The sequence below is a fragment of the Thermobia domestica genome, chromosome 12 (genome assembly GCF_964235325.1).
Source record: "Thermobia domestica chromosome 12, izTheDome1.hap1.1, whole genome shotgun sequence".
Lineage (NCBI taxonomy): Eukaryota > Metazoa > Arthropoda > Insecta > Zygentoma > Lepismatidae > Thermobia > Thermobia domestica.
This window is the reverse complement of record NC_137465.1, coordinates 59131888-59159617: the sequence shown is the minus strand read 5'-3', so window position 1 is coordinate 59159617 and position 27730 is coordinate 59131888. Positions and strand designations below refer to the sequence as shown.

Below are 27730 nucleotides of genomic sequence, written 5' to 3'. Positions count from 1 at the left end.
ATAGGATTTCATAGTTCCTTCAGTTCATCTTCTGATATCGTGTCTTCCCACCTCTGTCATTCTAATTTCATTCTAACTTCGTCTAATACTTCATCAACTGTCATTCACATTCAAAAACCTCATCCACCATTTTAAGGGAAACGCGAATTTTCATAGGGCCTAATTCTCATTCTGTCTAACGATCTCATCAAGAAGGAAATACTGCTATGTTGAAGATCGTTAGTGTTTCAAACCAACACTGAAATTTCAAGCTAGAGGTTAATCTGCTGCTATGTTCAGCTCAGAAAAATGAAAAGGTAATAACATGGCTATGTTATTTCTCACCTAAATACAATATGATTTCCAAATTTTAACATTGCATTTATTTATTATTTATTTACAACCTAAACACTATCACCTGCCAATTATACTTTTCTGAATGTATGGCAGATTGGATCATATATGGAGAACCGAAGATGCAAAGATCATAAAATTTATGACTTCGAATTTAATGTGTAATTAATATATTAATACAGAGTAAAAATGATTGTGTTAATTTAACTCAAATTTAACACAGGGCAGTGGTTCCAGCGTGACTACCACTATGCGGCGTTAATTCAACACAGACCCCGCGGTGTTAGCGTTTAACACTGGCGGTGTGTTACGTTTTTACACACAACCGGGGTTGAGCGGTGTTAAATTCGGATCTGTGTTAGTATTTTCGGTGTTGATTCGATACCATGTCAGAGTCGGTAGTGTGGGGAAAAGTGTTGAGTGTTACTTGTGACGGTGTTGCACCAACACGAAGAAAGTAAAACAGTGCGTAGTGCGTTAATTATTTTGTGTTAATATTACACCATGTCAAGTATTAATATAACACATTCCCTGAGTTATTTCAACGTTATTTTCTTGTTATTCCAACACACAATCTGTGTCATAATTCAAGGTGAAAGCCGTATAAGCAACATCGTTTTGGTTTTAAATGAACACTCTCTGTTTGAAAATTTAAGGTCAGACCACCACGTTAATACTGTTTTAGGTGTTAGTTCGACTCCAGTTCTGTGTTACCACGGCACCTATTTCGATATTGAAATAACTCTGTGTGCGGTGTTGACGGAACCATTATTCTGTGTTGGAAAAGATTGTGGTGTGCATGCTTACGATTACCGAAGATTCTACTTTTAAAATAAGAATAGTAAACTACAGAACACTTCATTTAGAAAATCTTCATAAATATTTTTGTCGTCCTCCCCAACACTTATTGTGAAGTATTTCTTGATTGTTCGAAACACAATCTTCACCAACAACTTGTTCAAGACTGATAGGAAACTCTTACCTATATCCTTATAGTATGGTTGCTTCTTAATCGTGTTTCTACTGGTTTTCCGCCATTTTTGAAACAGTCCATGGTGTTGATGGTGAGCTCTAGTGCAGTGTAGAAGTGACACAGTAATACGGTGTTGTTTCTCGCTGTTGACCCATTTCTTCAGAAACATTATGTAAAACAATTGAGAACACATCGTGCAGTTTCCACATTAAAATGTTGCGTAAACCTGGATTTGTTTAAGTATTGCTCTCTACTCTCTTTGACTGTAGCTTCAGCCATAAGCCTTTATAATTAGATGGTCAACATATTCGGAAATCACGCAGAAAACAACACCGAAGATTCTACATTTGTTTTAATTTAACACACAGGCTGTGTGTCATTTCAACTACCGGCATTTGACACACAAGTCCAAATGGAGAGTGAGTTGTTCTAACCACCTGTTTGTGTTATATTTTAACACAATCATGTCAACACATAGGCATGTCGTTGAAATAACACAAATTTTTACAGTGTAGTAACTTGAAATAAACTTGTATGTATGAAATAGTTAATATCTATCATTGCAGTTTTTTGTCAGCAAGTGCTTCACTATGTGTCTAACATATTTATGTGTAAGTATGCATACAGAAACATTGGCAGGACCGCGATGGCTCAGTAGTAGAGCGTTCACCCCTGGTACATGGTTTCCTTGATTCGATCCTAGCTCGCGCCAAGTAAGCTTTGTGGTGGACAAATACGGTGTGCGTGGGATTTCTTGGGTTCTCCCGTTTCCTCCCACTCTCTTCATTTCATTCATTTCTCATTATTAACGTCTCCTTTAGTCTAGCCGTTATATCCGTGGAACGTAAAACTTAAAGATTTCATTTTTCATTTCATTTCAGAAACACTGTCAGATCTACTATACATGGGGTATTTTTTTCCTTGATAAGATCATTGAGCAGAATAAAAAGTAGGCCAAAAAGAAATTCATACTTTGCATAAAATAGTGAACGTAACTTTTTCTTGTATATGACATTTGATGAATTGTTAGGCGAAATGAAAACTACAGTTCTTCCCAAATGATAAGTTATATGGCCTTCAGCAGGCTGTCTGCTTTCTCCAATCGCAGTTCGTGGTGTTGTTAATGTGTGGCAAATGATAGTACTACCGCGAGCAAAAGTGCATTCACATTTCCAATTTTCCACATTTTTCAACGTTAGATAACCAACAATGCATTGAAGATTGCTTGGTTGAGAACTAAGTAAGGCGTTCTATATGGCTCTACTTTGTTCAGAACATATCAGTGTGTCAAACTGCAAAAAGTACAAAGAAACCCATGCATCTCTGCCTCTCTAACGAATAAACAATCGGTTAGAAGACACCGTTTACTATCTACAGAGCAATTGATATTATAATAAAGTTTAAAGTAATCTTATTTAACCTTAGATATGCAAAATAAAAATAAATGTCGTTCAAACTATCAATTTGTTTCACATGATATAGTATTTTGTAAAACCTTTGGATGTTTGACATTATTTGTTTCAACGTTACCTTCACTTTTGTTAGTTTTCAGTTTTAATATCTTTACTGAAACCTTACGCAAAAATGAGCTAAGTCATTTCTCGTAGTTACAATAACAGCCAATCAGGAGCCAGCATTTCTCAGCCAATCAGAAACCAGCATTTCCCTCAGCCAATCACAAGCCCCATTCGAAGATCTGCCCGTAAATAATTACTATATATACATGCTCACGTCTTCGATCTCTTCTTTATAATCCCTGAAAATGAATGCGATGTCTGAATTCGAAACGTTGGATGTTAATACCTCCACCTGGCTGATAAAGCGAGAAGACTTACTAAAAGCATCAGCCTAATGTTTCAATGCTTTGTTCGAGAGATGTGACACAATCACAATTTTCCTTCGAAGAAATTCAGAAATTAAAGTTTCAATTTTTATTGCATTACTTGTTAATTAAAATAGTTATTATAAACACACTTTATATTCCGCATAAAATGTCATGTTGTAAGAGTTTAATTAATAGCATATACCAAATATGTTTTCTTGGTACCTTGTTAAATTTTAGGGAAATAGTTTTTCGTTTTGCATATTTAAGATTACGCACAGAACGAATTTGAAGTATATTTCGTTTGATTTGTCTGTGTATCCGGCAAAATTGTGAACTAATTTCCTTGTTAACAAGAGACGTTATGAGCATGGTCGGGATGATAGATATACTTGTTTTACTTGAGATTTCTTTCACATGTACTTTTTCAAGAAAATCTGAAATATATCTTGAACCAAGACAAATCTACTGGAATCAATCATGTAAATACTTTAAGTTGTTGGGCGTTGAATACATAAAACTATTTAATATGGGGTGAAACAGTAAAGCATGTAAATGGTTTCAAACCTAATTTTCTGATATGAAAATAGATTTAAAAAATATTAAACAATACTCTATATAATAACATCAAACAATATCAAGAAATATTCGTTTAATATGTCGGAGACAGAGACAGAAAACATCATGGCAGTGCAGAAAACATAATCAATACAAAACTGCAGTGTCAAAGAAGCGCAGATAAGAATGAATATATATATATATATATATATATATATATATATATATATATATATATATATATATATATGTGTGTGTGTGTGTGTGTGTGCATGTTTGTGTATGTGTATGTATATATATATGTATAAACTAATGCACTGATTATGCGTCACCAGCTGAAATGTTCACCGCATGGCTGGACAGACTTTAATGTACTCTTCCAATACCATCGATACCATGTTAAGTATTTTATTCCAGTACACAGAGGTAACAGAATTGCAGCAAACAGGACAGATAATCAGCAAACCTCATTCTTTATAATTTTTAAAAATAGTTATACGATTAGAAATTATTGTAGTTAACAAATAGAAAGAAGTACTCTACTCATTGCCGCTACAGTCCATGAAGAGCTATGGCAACCCAAATGTAACACACTCAACGTGGAAATTCATGGTCAGTGCATCGCCTCTCACGTGTCTCATTTCTGACTTCCTGGATCTGAGTTCCCTGATTCTTAAAATTCAAATAATTAATTCCCCAATTGTCTCATGATATGAAAAAATGAAAATGAAATGAAAGTTTTACGATCTACGATCATACACTGGAGAACAAGGGAGGTGATGGTAATGAACAAAATGATGGAATGAAAATGTGAGAACAAAACAAAAACATGAGAAAGCCCACGCAATGGAGATTGTCCACTATAAGGCCCACTTGGCGCGAGCTGTGATCTAACCCGAAATTCCACGCGCAAAGGGAAGTGCTCTGAATTACAGCGGCCCCTGACGGTGTTGAGTCAACACTAGAAAATGTTAATGGTCCAATTGGGAGTACAAACAGTAATCACGCAATAGAAAGTCGCGTTCGAGAACAATTTGGCTAAGCAGGTCAATAAATAAAAGAAGAAATGATAATTTGAGCAACCTGTTTCTCTTTTTATATTCTTACTGGCACCCACAGACGGTACATTTTGATGTTTATGCTGACGAGAAAGAGCACAAAAGAAGAGAATTCAGTACATAACCAATTTGTTAAACTTTTATGTAGGGTTAATGAGAATTTCTGGGAAGTAAGTTTTGTTTTAAACATGATTGTACAATACTTATGATAAGAAGAGTGTGTTATCGTGGATCACAAATAGAATATTGTGAATATATATGGTTTTGGAATATATTATTTTGGGAATAGAGCATCTTAATTATTAAATGTTGTATCAAAGTATAGTAATGAAATGTTGTCATATAGTGTAAACACGTGTTTGTGTTTATGTGTTTACGTCAATAATTTGTAAATGCGTTGAATGTTATGTTTTGTTACGGCTAGACGCTAAGTCGTCAGTTTGTATGTTATTGTGATTTGTAATGTTTTGGTTGAAGAATTGAAATGTCATCAAGATGTAATGCTGTAACAGTGACACACTTTGACTGTGGCATAACCGTCAAGTTTGCAGAAATTTGTTGGTCTGAGAATTTGATCACGATGTAATTCGGGTGAAACCAATGTTTTACCAATAGCTGAGATATACAAAATGTCAACGTGAATTCCAGAATGTCTGGAAACTGAGTATAAAAACCTATGGTCCGAAAGGATTTGGATCAGAAGTGGATCATCAGAAGTTGAGTATCAACAGAGAGAACCACTTGTACTCTTATCACAGTAGTCATTCAACTGTGAGCCTAGTCCATTCCAGGAGTAGATCTAGGAAGATCTAACATTATCCAGTACAACCATTAACTTGGATTATGGTTGAACAATAGTCAGCGAACATAGACTATTGGCAGCACGAGCTATTCATCATCTAGAACTTCAACATCAGTCCAGGCGTCATCTACTAGAAGGTATGTGTATCTCAGCTATGTTCGAGTTATTCGTGACTGACTTCTTAGATGCTTAAGATATGTGATCTGACGCGTTATACACAGTCTACATTAACAACATTAACACATGATATTTCATAGAATACAAATATTTAAATGAAAGTTAATTTTATGTGGTTTTCTTCTGTTCCCACTTCGTACCTACTCATTACAGATGGTTAGTAGCGATCTTCAACCGTCACACATTGATTTATCCCCATGCAATTTAGGCACGACGGTTGGAGGTTGTTAATATATATTGCGTACCATAAGAGTCAATTTTTATTTTAATATCATTATACTAAGACGAGGTAGGTTTAAGCACGTCAGCCCCTTTTCTACGCCACTGCTGTACAGTGTGTATTTATGCGTATACTTTGAATAGTATCGTTAAAATAAAATATATCTACGTTGGAAATAGCTATGGTTCAAGTCCCGAATAGTTTTAAGAGTAGGTCTCACTATTGGTATGGTAGAAATAGTTTTTGGGTCGAATCCCGCAACGGAACAATTTTAGTTTAAGTATTAACCCACCAGTGTTATGGTGAAGGATTATTTGGTTCAAGTCCCGGTTTAAAATAATTATAGATTAAGTAATTTAGGATGGTAAAATTTTGTAGTGTTAACGTTCACCAATTAAATACGAGATTTGGTTCGGATCTCGAAAGGCTTAGGCATTGACTCTAGTAGATTAAGTAATTAGGTTAACCCGCACCACCCTCCCACACTTCGTAGTCAAAGATATAAGTTGTATTAAGTATATATATTGATAAATGAACGAAAATACCGTGTTGACGAGGGCACAGAAAGCAAATAAGGGAATTAGTATTGAAGTACATAACTTATTTGGTGTAAGGACACCTGAACGACGAAATAATTCTAGTAGTCAGGACAAAGCCGCGAGTCCCAAAATTATTTTAAGTAAGGAACCAGTGTTCAACTTTCCTAGTAGTCCGGTAACTAAATCCGTGTCGGAAGATTTTCCATCCATTATAAATTTAGATCAGAATTTAGTAAATAGTAACAGTAAGAACGATGAAATGGCTTCTAATATTACTTTTTCTGCGGACATAAATAAGCTACCAAAGTTTGATTTGAAGAACGATAGTGACATCGTTTCTTTCTTTGATGAGTTCGACGATGCTTGTCAGATGGCAGGTATCGCCGAAAACAAAAGAAAGGAGTTGATACCTAACATTTTTAAAGAAGTAGGGAGACAATGGATAAAATTGTTCCTAAAACGGAAAAATACAGCGGAAATACAATACAAGGATTTACAGGCAGAAATCGTTGAGGAATTTACTAAATCGAATGTGTCGCTCGATATTGAAGATAGGATTAAGGAACGTTTGCAACAAGAAGACGAGGCTGTCATAAACTATGTATATGACATGCTCGTTCTTTGCGAGCGGTTAGACTCAAATATGACGGACATAAAGAAAATTGGAATAATAGTTGGTGGATTACATCCATATTATATGGAGAAAGTAGGGACGATAGCCTACTCTAGTTTAGATAAGTTCGTTGACGATCTACAAAAGATCGAAAAGAACAAATGTAAAATCGCGAAGCGCGTGAAACGAGAAACTGGAAAAGTTACGATTAAAGACTTAGTCAAAAAGATCAGGGAACAAGTCGAAGATGAAGGAAGTGAGTCCGAGTTGGATCACGTGGTTGTAAGAAAAAGTAAGGAAGAACACAAAATTAAACAAGAGCCGCAAAGTCTAACGCAGATCGCGGAATTAGAGAAAAAGATCGATAAATTGCAACTCGCGTTGTCAGCAAAAACGCAAGAAGAAGAGAAACACGATAATCAAGGTAGAAAACAAGGGAAAAATCAGAATTATAGAAACAATCGACAATATAGAGGTAATAATCGGAATAATTATCGCGGAAATAGAAACAAGTATTGGTCAAATAATAATAATAGAGGTCAAAATAGTAATAGAGGAAATAACAGTTTTCACAATAAACGTGGTAATCGAGGTGGATACTGGAGAAATAATCGTGGACGTGGTCAACAGGGAAACTGGCAAGGCAGTTGTCAGAATTCTTGTTGTCAATAATCCCATTATTCTGATAATCATAATCAGCAAAGATTTGTGCAAGTTGTACCAGCACAAGTGAATGGTACAACATACTACCAAACCGCAGGTCCTAGTCATTTAAACTGAATACATCTGTAAATGGGTGAGGTGCATTTACAGGGAACAGAAACGTAAGAACACGAGAAGTTATTGCCTCAGTAAATTTGGAAAATAATATGGTATATTTACCATTAGAAATAGAAAATAGACAAATTAAAGCTTTACTTGACAGTGGGTCACAAATTTTTATTATTAATGAGAAGTTAGTGCCACCAAGTGCGAGAATTATTCCACGACAAACGAAGATTAAGGGTTTTACGCAAAATACACTCGTAATCAATAAATTAGCTGTAATTAAATTTAAAATATCAAATCAAACATTTCATCAAGAGTTTAGAATAATAAAGGATTTTCCATACCAAATGTTAATCGGGAACGATTTCTTGCGAACACAGAATTGTCAAATAGACTACGGAAATAGTAAAATCTTAGTTCAAAGGTTCGGGAGAGCGACTAGAAATTGTAAAAATGATCAGGAAACAAGTACAGTTTCCGATAATATCGCGATTAGTATAAAGACAAGTTTGAAACCAAAATGGGTCCTAGGACATAGAGTTAAGTTGTTACCAAGAACTAGAACGACTGTTGAAGTCAACCTAGTCAACTCTTGGGCAAACAAAGAGTACCTATTAGAGCCTGATAAGTTATTAGAAACACAGTACAATGTATTTATACCTAGAGCGATATTGTCAAAAGAAAATCGGAGTCTAGAGATAATTAATCCATCGAACAAGACAATAATGTTAACAAGGAATTTGAAAGTTGGAGATGCAGAAGAATGTGTTAGTGAAATGGAATTGAGACAGGAAGGATTAACGGATGATGAAATTGAAGAGGTGTTAGATGCAAGGAAAAATTATGACAAAACAAGGTTAAAATTTGGCGAGAAAACTCAACCAGAAATCAAAAAGAAATTGGAAAAGCTTTGTTATGATTATGCAGATGTTTTTGCGTGGACAGAGAATGAGTTAGGTAGAGTTAAAGGCGTAGAACATAAAATAGAATTGAAAACGGAAGTTCCTTTTAGAAGGCAACAGTATCCGATACCAATTGCGATGAGAGACAAAGTTAAAGAGCAAATAAACATCCTGCTCGAACAGAACATTATCGAGGAGAGTAATAGCTCTTACAATTCACCCATGTTATTCTTCAAAAAGCTTAATGGAGCGATCAGAGCCTGTCTCGACTGTCGGATGTTAAAGAAACACGTAAAATTCCATTCCGTGGCGTTGCCGCCCATACATCAGATCCTAACATGTATGGGGGGTCATAAATTCTTTAGCGTACTTGACATCAAAAGTGCTTATCACACTGTATCGATTTCTAAGGAATCAAGAAAGTACACAGCGTTTAACATTCCTGGCGTCGGTGCTTACCAATATTCAAAATTACCCATGGGATACATCCAATCGCCAGCCATATACACGAAAATCATGGCTATGACATTAGCTAACGTTCATCCGGAAGCGGTGTCATATTACATGGACGACGTATTCCTTTATGTAAACAATCAAGAAAAGATGGTGTCGGTATTACATTCAGTTTTTCAAAGACTAAGAAAGTATGGCTTAAAATTGTCGGTTGAAAAGTGTCACTTTATGGAGGAAAAAGTTATGGCATTAGGACACATTGTAAGCGAGGCCGGATATGAAATAAGCCCAAAAGTGATTCAGGCAATAAAAGCTTGTAAGCCACCCACAAGCGCAAAAGAACTCAAGTCATTCCTTGGGTTGACGAACTATGTGCGAAAATTTTGTAAGGACTACGCAGAAATGTCAGCAAGTTTTCAACAGTTGCTGAGGAAAAATCACAAATTCGTATGGACCGAGGAACATCAAAATAGCTTTGAAAAATTAAAAGATGCATTGATGAATGCACCTTTATTAGCACCATTCCGAGAAAATTTAGAGACGAGAGTGTATACCGATGCGTCGACGAAGTCAATAGGAGCTGTGCTCATGCAAAAGCAAGGAAATGGAGAATGGACCCCAATTGCATATTATAGTAGGGTGTTAAGACCGAATGAAGCTAGAAGACACATAGTAGAGTTAGAAATTTTGGACGTTGTGAGTGCCTTTAAAGCATTCAACTACTATCTGTATAACAAAGAGTTCGAGTTGTACACTGATTGTAGATGTATTAAATATTTACAAACGACGCCAAAATTATCGCCTAAGTTGTTGAGATACAGTTTAGAAATGGCACAATACCAGTATACGCCGGTGCATTGTCCAGGTGAGAAGAACCCGAGCGATGTATTGTCAAGAAACACCGATATTCAACCCACGAATGAAGACATTGATTTGGATGCGTTACCAGTAAAGACCGAAGATCTCGAAGTAAACATCACTTTCGATGAAGACGTAGACGTAGCTGAATTGCAGAGAAAGGATTCTTTCTTCGGGCCAATAATGAATGCTATTGAACATCCTGAGGTAGCAGACGAGAAAGCGGAAAGACAAGCACGCTGGTATGTAGTGAAAGATGGGAAACTTTTCAGAACACAAAAGATGGCAAATGGAAAGAAATTTCTATTGTGCATTCCTTTTTCATTAAGGGAACAAGTATTTAAAAACCTGCATTGTTCGATTTATGGAGGAGGACACTACTCCTATACTAAATGCGATAATCGGGCATTAAAATCTATTTATTTCCCGAATATGAAAAAGTTTTTCCAGGAGAAAGTCAGCCAGTGTGTCAGTTGTCAGATTCAGAAGCGTAAAGCTGGTAGGACACCATTGCATCCACAGACGTACCCGAGTTATATGCCATTCCAGCATGTAACTATGGACGAGATTGGGCCATTTAAAAGATCTAAAAACCATCGGAATAAATATGTGATTGTATTCGTAGATAGTGCTACACGTTATGTAATTGCTAAAGCAGTTCCCGCTATAACTTCCGAGATTATAGCAGAAGTGATTTTTGAAGAGCTAATCACAAAGCATGGCATTCCTGAGATTCTAGCCATGGACCGGCATAGTACACATCGAAGCCGAGTGATGGAAGAGATGGCAGAGCGTTTTGGTATGAAGTTAAACTTCGCCAATACGGATGCTCACTATAACATAGGAACATCTGAGAGAGCTATAGGATCTATACAGCAGGTCATGAAGCACTATATAGACCGTGAATTCACAAATTGGGACGAAATCTTACCTTGCATAGTATTTACCATGAATACGCAAATTCATGACGGAACGAAACACTTGCCATATTATTTGCTAACAGGGCGTTAACCCAGAACGTTCTTGGAACAAGATCTGGACATTCCTTGTGAGTATGTGGAAAATGAGAAGCGAATAAGAACTGTCAAAGAAGCAAGGAAGGTAGCGTACCAAAATTTGCAAAAACGGTTTAAGTCTCAAAAGAAGCAGATCGAAAAGAAGTTTTCTCAACCTAACTTTGACATTGGTCAAAAAGTTTGGATACGTGAGATGCCGAGAGCAGGCATTCCAGCTTATTTTGTGAAAAGATTCAACACTCGTGGAGTTATAGTGAAGAAAATGAATAGCAATTCATATAAAGTAAAATATGAGACGAAGAAAGGGCAAGAAAAGATTGATACAATTGATATTAGGCGTTTAAAACCATTTATTAGCGCGAATGATGAAGATTCTGATAGGCAAGATGATGATTCGGATTTAGACAGTGATGTCTAAAAAGAAAAAAAAACAACGCGTGAGAAAACCAAAAGGTTTTATGACTCAAAGACTATATCACAAAAAGTTAAAAGTTTTTTTGGCGACGAAAAAACACGAATAAGATTAAGTATATAAGTTTGTTTTTCTTTGTTAGGGATCTGTAAACAAAATGTTTTTATCAGTGGAACAGCGAGGTGGACCGCTGTTTATCAACAAAAGTCCGTGTCCCGAAATCAAAGGAAATTTTGGTTTCCATCTGAAAAATCCCTGAACTGGTAAATATGTATTGTTTACAGAATTTAGAGTAATTAGGAAAATAGAAAATTTTTTTAATTAGAGAAATGTAGTAAATTTGTTTGAATTGTTGAATAATCCAAGGTACACACAACGTAAATTAAATAAATAAAAACATAAGTATTAACTAAATAAAAGATGTAGAAAATAATTAAAATAAATAAATTAAATTCAGGTAGTAATTCTAAGTTTCAATTATTTGCAGTTAACATCATGTTCAAGATTTTCATTTTTCAAATACTATTGATTAGTATTGGCATAGCAGAGGAGGAACAACAACAGATAACATTAACGGAAATTGGATTAGCTTTGACGCAGAATGCATATGCTGTACATGCTACGAATATGGTGTTTACTACTGTAAAGATGCATTTGAACTTTCAAGAATCTGTGCCAGTACATGATAAGTGTACTGATGCATACGAAATTCTTAACGACTATGCTGTAAAAAAAAAAGAATTCAGACAAAACATAGTAAATTTACTACCGTGTCATTTTGTCTATGAAAATGGAAAAACTAGGTGTAATAATAATCATAGAAATAAAAGATTTATATTTTCGTGGTTACTGGGATTATCGTCTATTGGTCTATCGACATATAACCTAATACATAATCAACAGTTGTCTCATTCCATTGATAAATTAAATAAACACGAAAATTTATTAACAAGTGAAATTAAAAATCTAAAAGAATCGTTTAATAATGAAATTTCTGTAGTCCATGGAATTGTAGTAAAAGTGCAACATGTATTGCAAGATTTTAAAAATAAAATTCAAGAGCTATATTGTTATTTACATCAATTCCAACGCAAGATAATGGCAAATTTGTTTGCTCATCTTGTACAGGAGAGAGTAAATAAAACAGTAAATAGTATATTAAATAATCAATTAACATATCATATATTATCTAATGCTGATGTTAATAGGTTAATAAGTATTCATGATGTGTTGAAAAATACTATTTATAGGTCAGACATTGGGATGTTTTACCAAATGTCTAGCGTATATTTAGTAAAATATCAGTACGAAGAAAGTAATATTGATTTAATATTAAAAACTCCGATAATATATGATACTAGTATTTCAATCATGTGTGACATAATATCTATGGGCTACTTAATAAATAATACCAGAATATTTTACGAATTACCGGAAGCAGTTTACTTGGCGGAAGGTAAATATCATTCATTAGACAAAAATAAATGCGAATTTAAGTTTTCTGTATTTCTGTGAAAGCATAACTATGGATAATGAGGCAAAGTGTCTGAATAATATTATTTTAAATAATTCTTTGGAAGGATGCCAGCAGAATTCTGAGAAATTTTTGGGGAATGTGATATTCAGATATACACACGCAGGTGTGATGTATTCTTCTGTTGAAAAGGAAGCGTACATGACAAAAGTGGGTGTACATCAAGAAGTTATTTCCACAAAACTTGATCAAACTAAATCTAAATCAAGTTTCATAAAGTACGATAAATTTGACAACATAATAATAGGAGAGCTGGTAATTCCAACTAAGCGCATAATTCAAGTTCAAAATAAACATATTAAATTGATTGGAAATTGGACGGAGAGACAAGTAAATTTTTCATTGCATACGCAGGAGTTAAATAGTTTAACCGAAAAATTATTAAAATTAAAAGTCGATACATCAATCCCAGAACTACATCTAAAAACAGATTATATATATATATGTAATATTTGGAACAATAATAGCATTAATTTCGACAACGTTATTGTTATTAGTGTTGTATTGTAAGCTTTATAAATCAATTCGGCAGTATAAAGATCAAAATCAAGAATAATAATAATAATAATAATAATCATCATCATCATCAATAAGTATTAATACAGTAAGCATAGTATGTAAGTCGATGTTGTATGTGCCTTGGGTTGTGAAAAAAAGAGTTTTTACATTTTTGAATATGAAGAAGAATGGTATTTATTTGAAAAAAAAGATTCTAAGTTGCAATATAAACCTGAAAAGGAATATTCGATTAGCATATGAAACAATTGGTAACATGTAGAAATACTTACCTACAGCATGAGGTAGTTGCGAGTCGAAAAGCCTAGGTTATGTGATCCTAGACAAAACTAGGAGTGGTCTATTCGATTTGGTAAAACGAATAAGTTTTTGAATAAGAATGGTTACGCAGTACTAATACGGCAAAACTCTTTGTTTTGGTAGGAAAAGAAAAGCAATATACAATAAGCATAGTAAATAGATCATCATAGATAAAAATAGATACGAGCATGTAAATAGATAATAGCTAGGTTATACAACAGCATAATATTAGTGAAATCAGTAGCTCAAACCTATGGAAAAAGCAAAAAGTAAAAAAAATAGAAAAAATTGTCTATTAGTAAAAACTAGACAAATAGTAAATATTATAGATGCTAGTAAGATAAACTAGTTAAGTAAGCTTACGAATGAAAAAGTATAAAAACGTCGTTAAAAGAAGTAAATAGTTTGAATAGAAAAGTAGAAAATAATAGATAATAGACGAGAAATAGTTAAAATAGAATACAGTCATAATGCGTCATGTCTATAATTGTCATTAAGTTGTATGTAAACAAGTTATTTTTAGTCAAAATTCATTTTCTAAATTCAAGTTTTTAAAAAATGAGAGTAAAAATTATTGATTTATTATTGTGATAGAATAATCAATTGGCATATCGATTATTATTATAATAATAAGTTAAAGTATTCAGGTCATTAGTTACTTCAATATTCATGTGTATAGAAGCAACAGCTTGTAGCATTTCAGTTCACTGAAAGTTACTACTCGCGTAGGATGGAATCGCTTCTCTCGAGAGAGAGGAATCCGTTGTTAGGGGCGGAGCTTCTAAGCAAGATGGCTGACCCATAGCAACAAGCCACGCCTACTCATGAGGAGTTACTCTTATTCACGATGATTTTTGATGCAATATGAATGATTTCTAAGTAAATAGAACGTTGTAATGTTAAAGAATGATGGAATAAACATCAATAAAGATAGTAGTACCTACATATAACAGTAAAACAAGTAGTAAAGTGTATTTACGTACATAAATATGTATGAAAATGTAGGAGTTTACGACTTTAAAAAAATGAGAAATACGGCGTTAAACGAATTAAAATGTAACAAGGATAGCATTTTAATATCCGAATAGGTTACATAACTATTAGAACACTAGTCATTATTTAGAATATGCATCAATTATGCATTTTATAGGGAATAATGAACAGATTTAGAACATTGATACTAGGCCTATGGTAAAAGTATGTAATATTTTTACGAAAGAGAACCATAGACAAAGATTTAGTAATATTAGTTTTTAAGATAAATAAAAACGGGATTTCACAACTAGTTATTTATATTTACAGGCAATATGGAGAAGAAGTTTATGGTAGTTACTATTGCATTAACAACATTAACAGTGTTAGTACTAGCGACGTTTATAGTTATAGTATATATAGTTATGAAATTACGTAAATTTAGTAGAGAGAACAGATAGGAAATGTAGAAAATAAAAATAAGGTATATGACGATGTTAATCACACAGAGCACTACGAATCAATTCCAATATATGCACTAGTTAATAAAAATCACACTAGAAAACACACTAGTAACACAGAAAATAATTCAGATCACTATGTAAAGCACAGGGAATTAGCACAAAATAACTGATATAGTTGGTACACAAGAGACGTTCCACAACACCAAAACTCAGAGTGATGCACTAGAAATCACGGAATTATCTAATTTCGAGACGGAAAAAACGGATAAACATTTATCCACGAACTCGAGAAGTGAAAAACTTTATGTAAGACCGTGTGATATCTTAATTTTGTGAACAATTTTCAAATTTTAACGAAAAAAGTGCGGACACGATGTCATGGTCAACTGTAAGTATTGAAGCGACGCGACAAATAGGAAGATCCGTGGAACTTTCTCAATGTCATTGCCAAAAACTTTGCTGAGCAATCAATCTACGGAAAGGAAGTTACGCAGAGTTGCCCTACTCTACGAATAGGAAAGATACTAATAGTGAAGTGATTGATATTTTTCGAATTTTAATTGTGTTGTAAAAATCATGCAACAAGAAGAGACGTTGTTTCTGAATATATTAGTGTATCATGAGAAGATAAAGAGTGTATAATAAAGTGTTTTATGTTCATTAAAACATCAGTGGTGTAGACACTGATACTAGTGAAATAAGTGTAGGCGTAACAAACACTGTTCTGGACTTTGCTACTAAAAGCAACGGAAAGTTTTCGAGAACGAGAGAACAGAAAGTATATGTATATGTGTTTCAGAGCACAGGAAGTGCTAGACAGTTACATGTAGTTATATGTATAATCCAACAGATGGCAGGAGCCGATACTTTTTGTAAAGACTCTTGACAAGATTTTTTTTAAAAGAATGAATGTAAATAAATAAACGATGTTTGACAGATTTTCCAAATATGATAAATAGTTAAATTAATATGCATATATATATATACAGGGTGTTGGACAAATATAGTCAATTATTTTTGTTTGTATTTTATACCAAGGATTTTGTCAATTTCTATAAAGAAATTTATTCGAGAACGCAGTTTCCTCATTTTGAAGGGGGGGCACGTGGATATATATGTTTTTGGAATATATTATTTTGGGAATAGAGCATCTTAATTATTAAATGTTGTATCAAAGTATAGTAATGAAATGTTGTCATATAGTGTAAACACGTGTTTGTGTTTATGTGTTTACGTCAATAATTTGTAAATGCGTTGAATGTTATGTTTTGTTACGGCTAGACGCTAAGTCGTCAGTTTGTATGTTATTGTGATTTGTAATGTTTTGGTTGAAGAATTGAAATGTCATCAAGATGTAATGCTGTAACAGTGACACACTTTGACTGTGGCATAACCGTCAAGTTTGCAGAAATTTGTTGGTCTGAGAATTTGATCACGATGTAATTCGGGTGAAACCAATGTTTTACCAATAGCTGAGATATACAAAATGTCAACGTGAATTCCAGAATGTCTGGAAACTGAGTATAAAAACCTATGGTCCGAAAGGATTTGGATCAGAAGTGGATCATCAGAAGTTGAGTATCAACAGAGAGAACCACTTGTACTCTTATCACAGTAGTCATTCAACTGTGAGCCTAGTCCATTCCAGGAGTAGATCTAGGAAGATCTAACATTATCCAGTACAACCATTAACTTGGATTATGGTTGAACAATAGTCAGCGAACATAGACTATTGGCAGCACGAGCTATTCATCATCTAGAACTTCAACATCAGTCCAGGCGTCATCTACTAGAAGGTATGTGTATCTCAGCTATGTTCGAGTTATTCGTGACTGACTTCTTAGATGCTTAAGATATGTGATCTGACGCGTTATACACAGTCTACATTAACAACATTAACACATGATATTTCATAGAATACAAATATTTAAATGAAAGTTAATTTTATGTGGTTTTCTTCTGTTCCCACTTCGTACCTACTCATTACAGATGGTTAGTAGCGATCTTCAACCGTCACACATTGATTTATCCCCATGCAATTTAGGCACGACGGTTGGAGGTTGTTAATATATATTGCGTACCATAAGAGTCAATTTTTATTTTAATATCATTATACTAAGACGAGGTAGGTTTAAGCACGTCAGCCCCTTCTCTACGCCACTGCTGTACAGTGTGTATTTATGCGTATACTTTGAATAGTATCGTTAAAATAAAATATATCTATTTTAATAACATTTTTTACATTTTCGTCTATTGCACAGGTAGCTGTTGTTCTAAGTTGTCTTATTAAGTGTTGTTTTATGTAAATTCACTTTTTCTTTCCTTACTACAAAGTTATAAAGTACACTTTATACATAGTTCTTCTATTATCGCAATGCATTACTTTGTATTGTGATTTTTTGTTTGTTTCTTTCGATTTTTCATTTCAATTCAACAATCCCTTTAACAATATTATGACATAACAAACCAGGAAATGGACTGTGTATACTGAATTTTAGTGCTCGTATCCAAGCCCATATCCACGTGGGACTAGGGGGGTCGGCCCCCTATATTTTTACTGGCCCTCTGAAATTTTCACGGTAGGCTTGCAAATGAACCATAATATGGTTGGATCGGGCCCCCTAACTTCTACCGCCCCCCTACGTTTTGGGCTGGCTACGGGCCTGCTCGTATGTTCTGGTCACAGAGTAAAGTAATGGAAAAAAATACTCATATTTCCCTCCCGGCAATTCTTTCAACCAATAACAGCATATAAACACACAGCAGTGACGCCACAAAGCAAACGCACGAACACTTCAGATAGGTAATTTTTGAATTGGAAACAACAACAAAAATATTTTTGTTGTCTGCATGGTTTCCTGGAATTCTTTCGTTTCATTCCAAATTCTCATTCTATCATTTCTTCCATAGTCATTCATTTGTGTTTCCCATTCATCTCCATTAGGGAAAGAGGAGCACCATGGAATGTTAAACTAAGGATTTCATTCATTGTATAGGTAGCTTATATTTTTTAAGTCCGGCGCAAGTCGCATCCTTGGTTAAAACTCTGAATTTTGACGATAAAGAAATTTCGGAGAAATATATGGACGAATAACATTTTAAATGTCGTTTTTCATTTATATTTTAATTTCAAGGATGTTCATTATAACAGGCAACGTGAAATATTGTGCTGCAAAGTCTGGGTCACAAATTGCCTCCTTCACTAAATAACCAAAATACGGCTTACATAAGTTTTTTTTGACTCTTGAAGATACCCTAATTTACAATATTTATGAAAGTTTTTAAATGTAATAGAAGCATTAAATACCGCAAACAAATGAAAAACATATTCAAATCCTTGAAACATTTTAAGGAAATTATCATCCTTGAGTATTGATTTCAAATTTTGATGAATTGAGTTATAATACATATATGTTTTTCTTTTACCAGGTTTCATGATATGTGTCCAACTATACACAGCGAGATCGGAGTTGATAAGGACATTACAGTTACGTGATGATAATAATGAACTATCAATGAATCTGCAATTATCTGCAACTCAAGACTTAGTCGAGACAAAGTTTCTCTCTAAAGATGGTAAGTAGAATTGCGTAATGATTTACAAACGTAAACTTTGAAGTGTTTGAAGCAATCAACCAACTAAAAGTACAATCGTTAATACTAATAGCCTAATATAATCAAAACTAAATTAAAAAAATGAAATGAAATTTTTGAATTTTACGTCCCACGGTTATGCCGGTTAGGCTAAAGGAGACGGTGATAATGAGTAATGAATGAAATGGTGGAATGAAGAAAGTGGGAGGAAACGGGGGAACCCCGAGAAAACCCACGCACACGGTGTTTGTCCACCACAAAGTTCACTTGGCGGGGGCTGGGATCGAACCCGGGATCCCAAGCACCAAAGGTGAACGCTCTACCACTTTTTTTAAAGATAATTTATTGTAACTCAAGAATCAATTACATTGAAGTGGTTATGCTTTTGTAACAAAAAAAGGAAGTTACGAGAACAATGAGTTGGCTATAAAATTTGCAAATAGTTTATTACGTACATCCTTTGCTAATTTGGAGTATTCTTTTTGTAAATACTGTACATAGAAGGCTCCCCCTGCTTCTAATTTGGAATTAAAAATATATTTGACGGTCGTTCCTATATACCAATTGACACTATGTTGTTTACTAACAGGATAAAAACGATAATCAGGTCTTAAAACTATGCTAATATTTATATTGCGTTCCGAACTACGAGTAAGAATGGCTAAAAAGTGACGTAACTGAGACCAGATCTTTGTGGATTCCAGACATGTCGTGATTCTATGAATCAACGTATCTATATTGTTACATCTATTGCAAAGAGCATCAGGACTAAAACCATATTTGTTTCTCTTTTCTTTAGTATCAATAACATTATGAATAATCATAAACCAGATAGATTTGCTGGCAACACTCAAGGTCGAGTCATTAATATTGGCCCAAATATTGGACCAATTACACAAGCACTCATCTAACACAATTTTAGGTGGGACATATAATCTAGTCATTTTAAAAACATAAATTTGTGACCCAGACAAATTACTACTTAAAGTTTTAAAATCAAAAAGCTGAGACAGATATATATAATCACACAAAACAGTTTCCAAGTACTTACAGCTTTGAGAGAGGTCAGCCAGACACAGGGGTAGACTCCTGTCTGTTCGTTCTAATACGTAAGTGAGCAGTTGTTGTGTTACACTATTAGCTTCGTCTGTGTACAAGGTCATTGAGCGAGTAACATACAAACTTGCAGCTTTTTCTTGCACATTGACCAGACCGATGTCACCTTGTGAATGTAAACAACACATTACATCATATTTAACACGAAAGACCTGATGTTTCCATAGAAACCAACCACATAAACTTTGAATTTGTTTTCCTATAAGTTGAGGCATAGGTAATACATTTGCCAAATACCAGATTTTGCTTAAGAGATAAACATTTATAAATTTAGCCCTGGAATATAAACATAGATTTCTGGATTGATTTACATAACCTGAATGACGCAGTGTGTTTACAATATTCGTATAGTTATGATCAATGGTGTGCATTATGTTTGAATAAAAGGTAATTCCTAAAATTTTGATACTGTCGGCCTGAGGGACGGTATCTATATCATTAAAATCAATACTATTGTTTATGTTTAACATATGTGATTTACAAACATTTAATCTAGCCCCAGATGCTACCTCATATTCACGAACACATTCCATCATGAGAGAATAATCTAGTTTAGAAGAGACAAAAACTGTTACATCATCTGCATAACTAGCCACCTTTATAGCAGGGGTAATAATATTTAGACCAGTTAGGCGGTCATTCATAGCATATAACAGGGGAGCAAGGCTAATAGCAAAACTCAACATTGAAAGGGGATCACCTTGTCTTATTGAACGTTTGATGGGAATGTTGTTGGATAGGTGACCGTTAACATTTAACTTCGTAGGAGCGTCTTTATAAAAATATTTCATCCATGTAACAAATTGTTCATTAAAACCGAATTTTCTGAAAACAGACCATAAGTACGAGTGTTCAATATTATCAAAGGCATTTTTAAAGTCTAAATTTATCAGGGCCGCTTTAAGAGCGCAATCATTACAAATAGTAATACTATCTCTAATAGTTAATAAAAGGTGATAGATGGTTTTCTTTTTAACAGCCACATATTACAAATTTTGTAATAACTTATCCATGTATTCCAGTAGTCGGTTTTTAATACATCTACTAAAAATTTTGATATCTGTATTAAGAAGGGATATAGGTCTATAATGGCTAACATGAGATGGTTGAGCAGTTTTAGGGATAAAGACCGTGACGGCTGTATTAGGGCGCTTGATAGTCTCTGAAGCAAAGAACCATTCATTTACAATCAATGTTAGTGTATCGCCCATTATATCCCAAAATTTAACATATAAACGGCCAGAGATAGAGTCGGGGCCAGGAGATTTTCCTTTTTTTTTTTGCAGCATTTACAGCTCTTTGTACTTCATTTTTAGTAAACGGAGCACACAAAATTTGATTGTCTTCATCATTTAGCACTGCAGGCACACTATCAAGTAATTTATTTTCGCAGCCGGTAGCAGCAGCGACCCCAAATAACTGGTAGTAATAATCATACAGGGTGTTACGAATATTGTCCTGAGTAGTTTGAATAGAGCCTTGAGCATCTGTGAGTGACGTGATAAGTTTCCTCCGTCCACGTTTGGCTTCTGTTAACACATGTGTAAGAGAGCATTGTTCTTCTTCCGGAAACCCTGGAACTTTACTACGTAACCTAATCCCTTCCATTTTCTGTTTATGGAATTGTAATAATTTGGCTTTGTATTTACGGACAGAGATAAGGGCCGAGCGATTTGTCATCGCTTCAGTTTGTGCCTCTAATAGACATCTATAATAGAAATTATAAAGTTTTCGCTTATCAGCATAAATTTCAGAGGAATACCACCTACAAAAGCTTCGGATTTTGTCCTTACAGTATTGATTCCACCACTCAATATATGTTTTAAACCACTTCTTTTGTTTAAGCCAATAAGCCCACTTTTTATAAAAGAGCTGACAAAATGACTCATCATTGAGCAGACTTTCATTCATGTGATAATATCCCCGTCCCCGAGCAATCTTCTGGTCATTAATTTTAATTTCCATTATTAAACAGAGATGATCAGTGAAACACGTGGGATATCGGTATACAGAAACAACCTGTGATTTGAAGTTATCATTTACATAAATCCTGTCTATCCTTGAGCTCGAAGTTTTTGTAATAAATGTGTCCCCCCTTAAATCTGGGTGTTTGAAGTCCCACACATCTACCAAAGACAAATTCTTTACCAATTCATTTAAGGTAGGGCAATAATTGGAAGTTGGTTCTGTTGTGTGAGTTATACTTGAATTATGATCTCCGCCAAAGATAACATGATTTGGACCACTAAAAAACGGCGCTACCTCATTTGCATAAAAATTATTCCGTTCTTTCCTATTATGGCTTCCACTGGGCGCATAAACATTGATTAGAGTTATATCATTAACCTGACCTTTGATAATTCGACCATTAGGATGTAATTCGACCATTAGGATTTGTAAGCGGGATGCCTTCTTTAACCAAAATTGCTGTACCAAGGCTATTATATGTACAATTATTATATACATTATATGATGGATGTACGTTTACAATCTTTGGACCAACTTCTTGGAGAAAAGCTACATCTATTTCAGATTTAAGTAGAAAGTCATTGAGAGCTTCAAGTTTGACTGGCGATTGTATTCCGTTGATATTTATAGTTGCTAGTTTTAAGATAGTACACATAAATATTGTTATAGGAAGTTGTCTAATTTTAGCAACACACTTCATAATCCCACACCACTATTTGGCTGCAAGCACTGTGTTTCTGAATGTTTAGGTAGGAGTAGAAACTGTTTGTGACTCACCTGAAGAAGGAACTGCGGTATCAGGTAGATATTCCGTACTCACTAATTTAGCTACAGACGACCTGATGATCCTAGGTGATACTTCTAAGGGTCCCTGATCCGTCTTCTTAGGTTGCTTTACTTGAGCTATAGCCGTTCCTGCTTTCTTCCGTTTCTTGTCTTGGGAGGCTTCCTGGGAATTCCGGGCATCAGAACCTTTTTTCCCACTAGGACAACTCACAGGGGAGAAAGGATGATCTTTTTCCTTGGACTGAACTGGAAAAATGGGACTTACAGAGGAAACTTCCGATACACTATAGATGCACTCTAGCTTCTGATCACCATCAACAACGCTAGTGGAGGAGGAATCACTGTCTATCAAAAGCTTCTTTGTATCTTGTTCAATGACAACTTGATGTTCCCGTGGAAAATCTGACTCAGCCAGTGAAGAAGTACCATGTAAAGCTGGAGGGGCTGCAGATGAGGTCCTGTCCTGACTATCACTAATATCCTTGGGAGAGACGTTTTCCTTAATTTCTCCGGAACATGGTCGGCTAGGAACACTTTCTTTTGGCACTATCGGAGTAGTGTTTAGAGAACGGCCCTGTATCACAGGGGTAGTAAGCTCAGTCATTAACTTTGGAAAGTCAACATCTGACGTTAAAGTAGGCAAATTAGCAGGTTTAACCACATTAATTTCTGGGGTTGGCGAACCCCGAGAGCGTTCCTTATCACTTTCAGTATGTTCTATGGTTGTTGTTGAAACAGAGGCCCGTTTTTGACGCTGAAAACATTGATCTTGTAAATGATCTCTAGATTGGCAGTAATAACAAGTACGGTCCTGACCGAAATAAGTTACTAGGAACTTCTGGTTCCGAATATCCAGGAAGGACGGTATAGGTTTAAACAAATACATAGTCACGATCTTTCGTCCAGATCTAACTTTATAAATATGAGTATCGTCATAAATTTCGTCTTTTATACTTTTACACTCCCCATAGATAGACAAGGCACGCGTGACATCATTATCACTATATTCCGTCGGAATGGCATGTATTCGCACATAGGTTAAAGGTCGATCAGCTAATTCTAAAGTTACTGGGTATGTTCCACTATCATCTTGAAATTTAACACTATCACCATGATCTCTTAACAATTTGTCACACGATCAGCTAATTCTAAAGTTACTGGGTATGTTCCACTATCATCTTGAAATTTAACACTATCACCATGATCTCTTAACAATTTGTCACACAACAAGTCAGACAATAACTTAATATACACACATTTACGATAAATATCCAACTCAATACTTAGTATTTGTTCTTCCTTTAACTTAAACGTATTTTGAATAAACTCATGGATTTTTATTGTGGACGGACGGTTAGGAATCGCATGAAATCCTAATTTTAATGTATTGACACGTTTGATAGACATTTTATAATTCTAAATAAACTCACTAGTTACCACTAAACTGAAATATATTAGAATCAAGTCAGCGTAAATTCCAAGCAAACACAAAGTACACTGGGCGCATTCAATGCCTCTCGCACGATACGACACTGGACGGACGACCAGCGAAAGACGTGTTACCTCTTGGGCAGCTAACACGCGAGTCCAAACTGAGCCACCGCGGCCCCTAAAACTAAATCAAATTTTGAGTGCCACAAGGTTCTATTTCTAACGACTACCTTGTGGCTAAGTAGAGGAATTAGCTAATGTATAGATCGTTAAGTGGAGCTTTCAAGGTGAATGTATTATGCGGTAAAGAAATTCCATTGCTGTTAAGGCAACCTGACCGGGAGGTAAGATAATGCCCTAAAACTGGTGAACATCAAATTTCGTGTTAAACTAAGTAAGATATTTACAGATACATGTACTGCGATATGCCAACATAAGGTGAGAAAGCAATGTCATATAGTTCGCGATTGACTCAACGAATCATAAGCGGTCACATATTCACTAGATTCAGTAAGGCATGAAACGATAAGAACTGAGGAAGTAGCTACCAGAGTTCTGACGAGATTACATGAAAGCACAGATCATTGCCTAATATATATAACTTCCTCTTTTCGGAGGCCAGACAGTTATTCAAAGCGTGAACTTATGTATGTGTGACTGTTTTCACAAGAGATATAGGCACGTAGAAGATCATTGATTTGATTTGGCATTCTTGTTACGGAACTTGGTCAACACTTGTACATTTCAACTGTTATGAGCTGTCTCGATTCTAAGATGCTTACCCCATTTGGAGCCAGCGTCCTATTTTTAGGACACTTGAATTTCTATTTTTTATATCATAGAGGAATAAGGTTGTCAAGTTCTGCTAATTTCAGGGAGCAATTGGAGAGCTGTTCTAATGTACTGTAATTTTTTGATACGTTTTCTCCTTTCCGTCTGTAAAAGACGGGCGCTTAAACTTATGTGTGTAAGTTACCTTATTTGGGTATGGTTTGGGACCAAACACAAACAATGCATTTGGTTTATATGTATTAGACAGCAATAGGTATACGGCAATCACAATATAGAAAAGTTAGTTTTGTCTTGTTATAATTTTCAGTGCTATAGATGATGAAACATTTGTGTCATATAAAAAGACGCTGGTCTAAAGCAATATAATACCAAGTAATAAAAACGAAAGTATAGATAGACCGACGCTATTGATTTTTCCGTGTCCTCATGCTTATCATTCATTGTTAAACACTTAAAAACATCAATTTTTGCTTTTCTCGATTGAACATAATTTATATCTGAGCTTTAGTATAGCTACATTAGAGAAATAAGTGGTAGAAAAAGAAAATTGTTTATAATAATGTTCCAGTTTGAAGAAAAATGGACGCATACACAAAGCTTCCTCAAATCGGTTTACAAACTGACAGACACTTGAGCGAACTGAAGCAGAAATTAAACAAATTACCTACAGAGATATTATATGGTATTTTCAACAGTGACACAGTGCAATATAGCTAGAGTGAAGAAAACATTTCTTTATTGTGTAGAGATAAAGAACTATCATTATTTTCAGTTGTGTGATTATAAAACTTGTTATAAAAATTTGATCTGTATTATGGAAGAATATGGAGATAAAGGGGAGTGCTAGCAACAATATACATAATGATAGAGAAAATGTTTTTTTTTTTTTAAAGATCCAGAGTGGTTCTCAATATACTAGATTCCGAAGATGGCCCAAGAAGTCATGTGCTATATATATATTTTAAGAATTTCTTCACAAATAGAAATCTGCTAATACATCTTCGTGAATTGAGACTCAGAGTAACCAGTACTCTGCAAAGGAATCGTGTGTCTCTGTATCTATTGACAGATTCAAAAGAGTTGAGAAAACAGGCACGGAGTTCATATGAATACTGATTCGACTAGGATGGGGACTAGGATTCGACTATTTCTCATTACCAAATGGAATGACAGTAGACGTGTTGTAATTGGTTCAAGTTTTGACAGCATAAATACTGTTTCGCGGACGAAGAGTGGAGCCGACATCAGGAACATATTAGAATTGAGAAGCCTTACATTATAACACTCTACAATAACCATATGGGAGGTGTCAACCCCCTCGATTTTCTAGTTCAAAAAGTTAAAATTAATATAAGAGGCAAGAAGAGGTATTGGGTGATATTTACACGAATTATTAACATGATGATCGTAAACTCATGATTATATTTACGAAACCAACTCAGTCTAAAATTGGTTTTCTGACATTTAGGCGCAAAATTTCTGTCAAATATATCAAACTTGGTGGTCATCTCTTCAAATGTATTCAATGTTGTACTCCTCGCTGGAAGGGGTTACTTCATGATGAAAGGGAATACGTAAAGATGCTATGGGTGCACTTCAAAACCATTATCGTACTGCGAAAAGTGTAATGTCAGATTGTGTTTCAAAGCATTTCGTGAAATACCATGAAGGCAAAGAAATATAAACCTTGACTCAAAGTCAAACACGAGAAACAAACTAGCACAGGTACTGATCGGAATTACAAATAGCAATTATCAATACTTCAAACGTAACTGTTGGGTGTTCTAAATGCGGTATTTGTACGTTCTGTTTAGTTATATATCGTAGTTTGTATAATTTTCGTAAATATATATGTCAGGAAGATTTCGTGCTTCGATAGATCGGCCGTGGTCACTCAATGCAGTCTAGTCTTCTACTAATGCCTTGAGGCACTTAGCAATACAAAGTTGAACTGATTCACTTAAAAAAAAACGAAAACAATTAGTTAGGAATATATCCTCTCTAGTATATCAGAAAGGACCAGCGTCTTATTTATAGGACAGGGCGTAAGTTTCATCTGGTGCGCAGGAAAAATCAAAATGTTATATTTTCGTAATACTCAATATTAACTTAATTAAGTTCTCAAAGTGAAAGAAATCAGAAAAATAACAATTTGGTCCCAAACGGATTACACTACTTGGCAACATTATACTTTAACCATACGAACATGTTGGTGCAAGGAGAAAAACAAATCTCACAGAGCATAGGTATCTTAACAGCAATAATAAAAAGGTAAGGATGTCTCCAGTTCAGAACACGCTCACTTCTGGTGCTACGGGGTGGTAGGAAATCTCAGCCCCCTACAAGAAATTTCATTCCCTCTTAAACTTTCAGTTGTTCTAATGGTATCTACTGTATGTATGAATGTAAGGCGAACTCAAGTTAGTACCCCCCTCAAAAAATGATCTCAAGTCGCCTGTATTAGTATTCTTTCCACGATCTTTTGCTTTAGTTCTTTTCCTTTTCATTTAGCAGCACTTTCGTTCATTTGAACTGTATTCGTTTTAGCCTGTAATTCTTTTACTCTTGAAGTCCTGAGCAACGTTGTTAATCGTGACGGGGACACATAGCCTTGTTGCTGACGTCCCCATTAATCCCCCTTTTTCATTATTCATTATTCATTCTTTCCACGGAGCTGTATCGTGATTTGATCCCAGCTCGCACCAAGTGGGTTTTGTGACGGACAAGCACCATGTGCTTGGGTTTTCTCGGGG

The 27730-nt window shown here is 34.9% G+C and overlaps 1 protein-coding gene across 2 annotated transcripts in view; it reads left to right on the top strand.

Moving 5' to 3' along the window:
* The window catches only part of LOC145666469 (alpha-galactosidase MYORG-like), a 103252-nt gene that overhangs the window by 59401 nt on the left and 16121 nt on the right, over positions 1-27730 (top strand). Inside the window, exon 2 of one of the 2 annotated variants that reach the window (XM_081733710.1) lies at positions 18720-18866. In XM_081733710.1, the coding sequence (XP_081589836.1) occupies positions 18720-18866 (147 nt within the window). Of the gene's footprint in view, positions 1-18719; positions 18867-27164; positions 27249-27730 lie in introns of those variants that run through there. The other variant, XM_081733711.1, reaches the window with a different exon arrangement.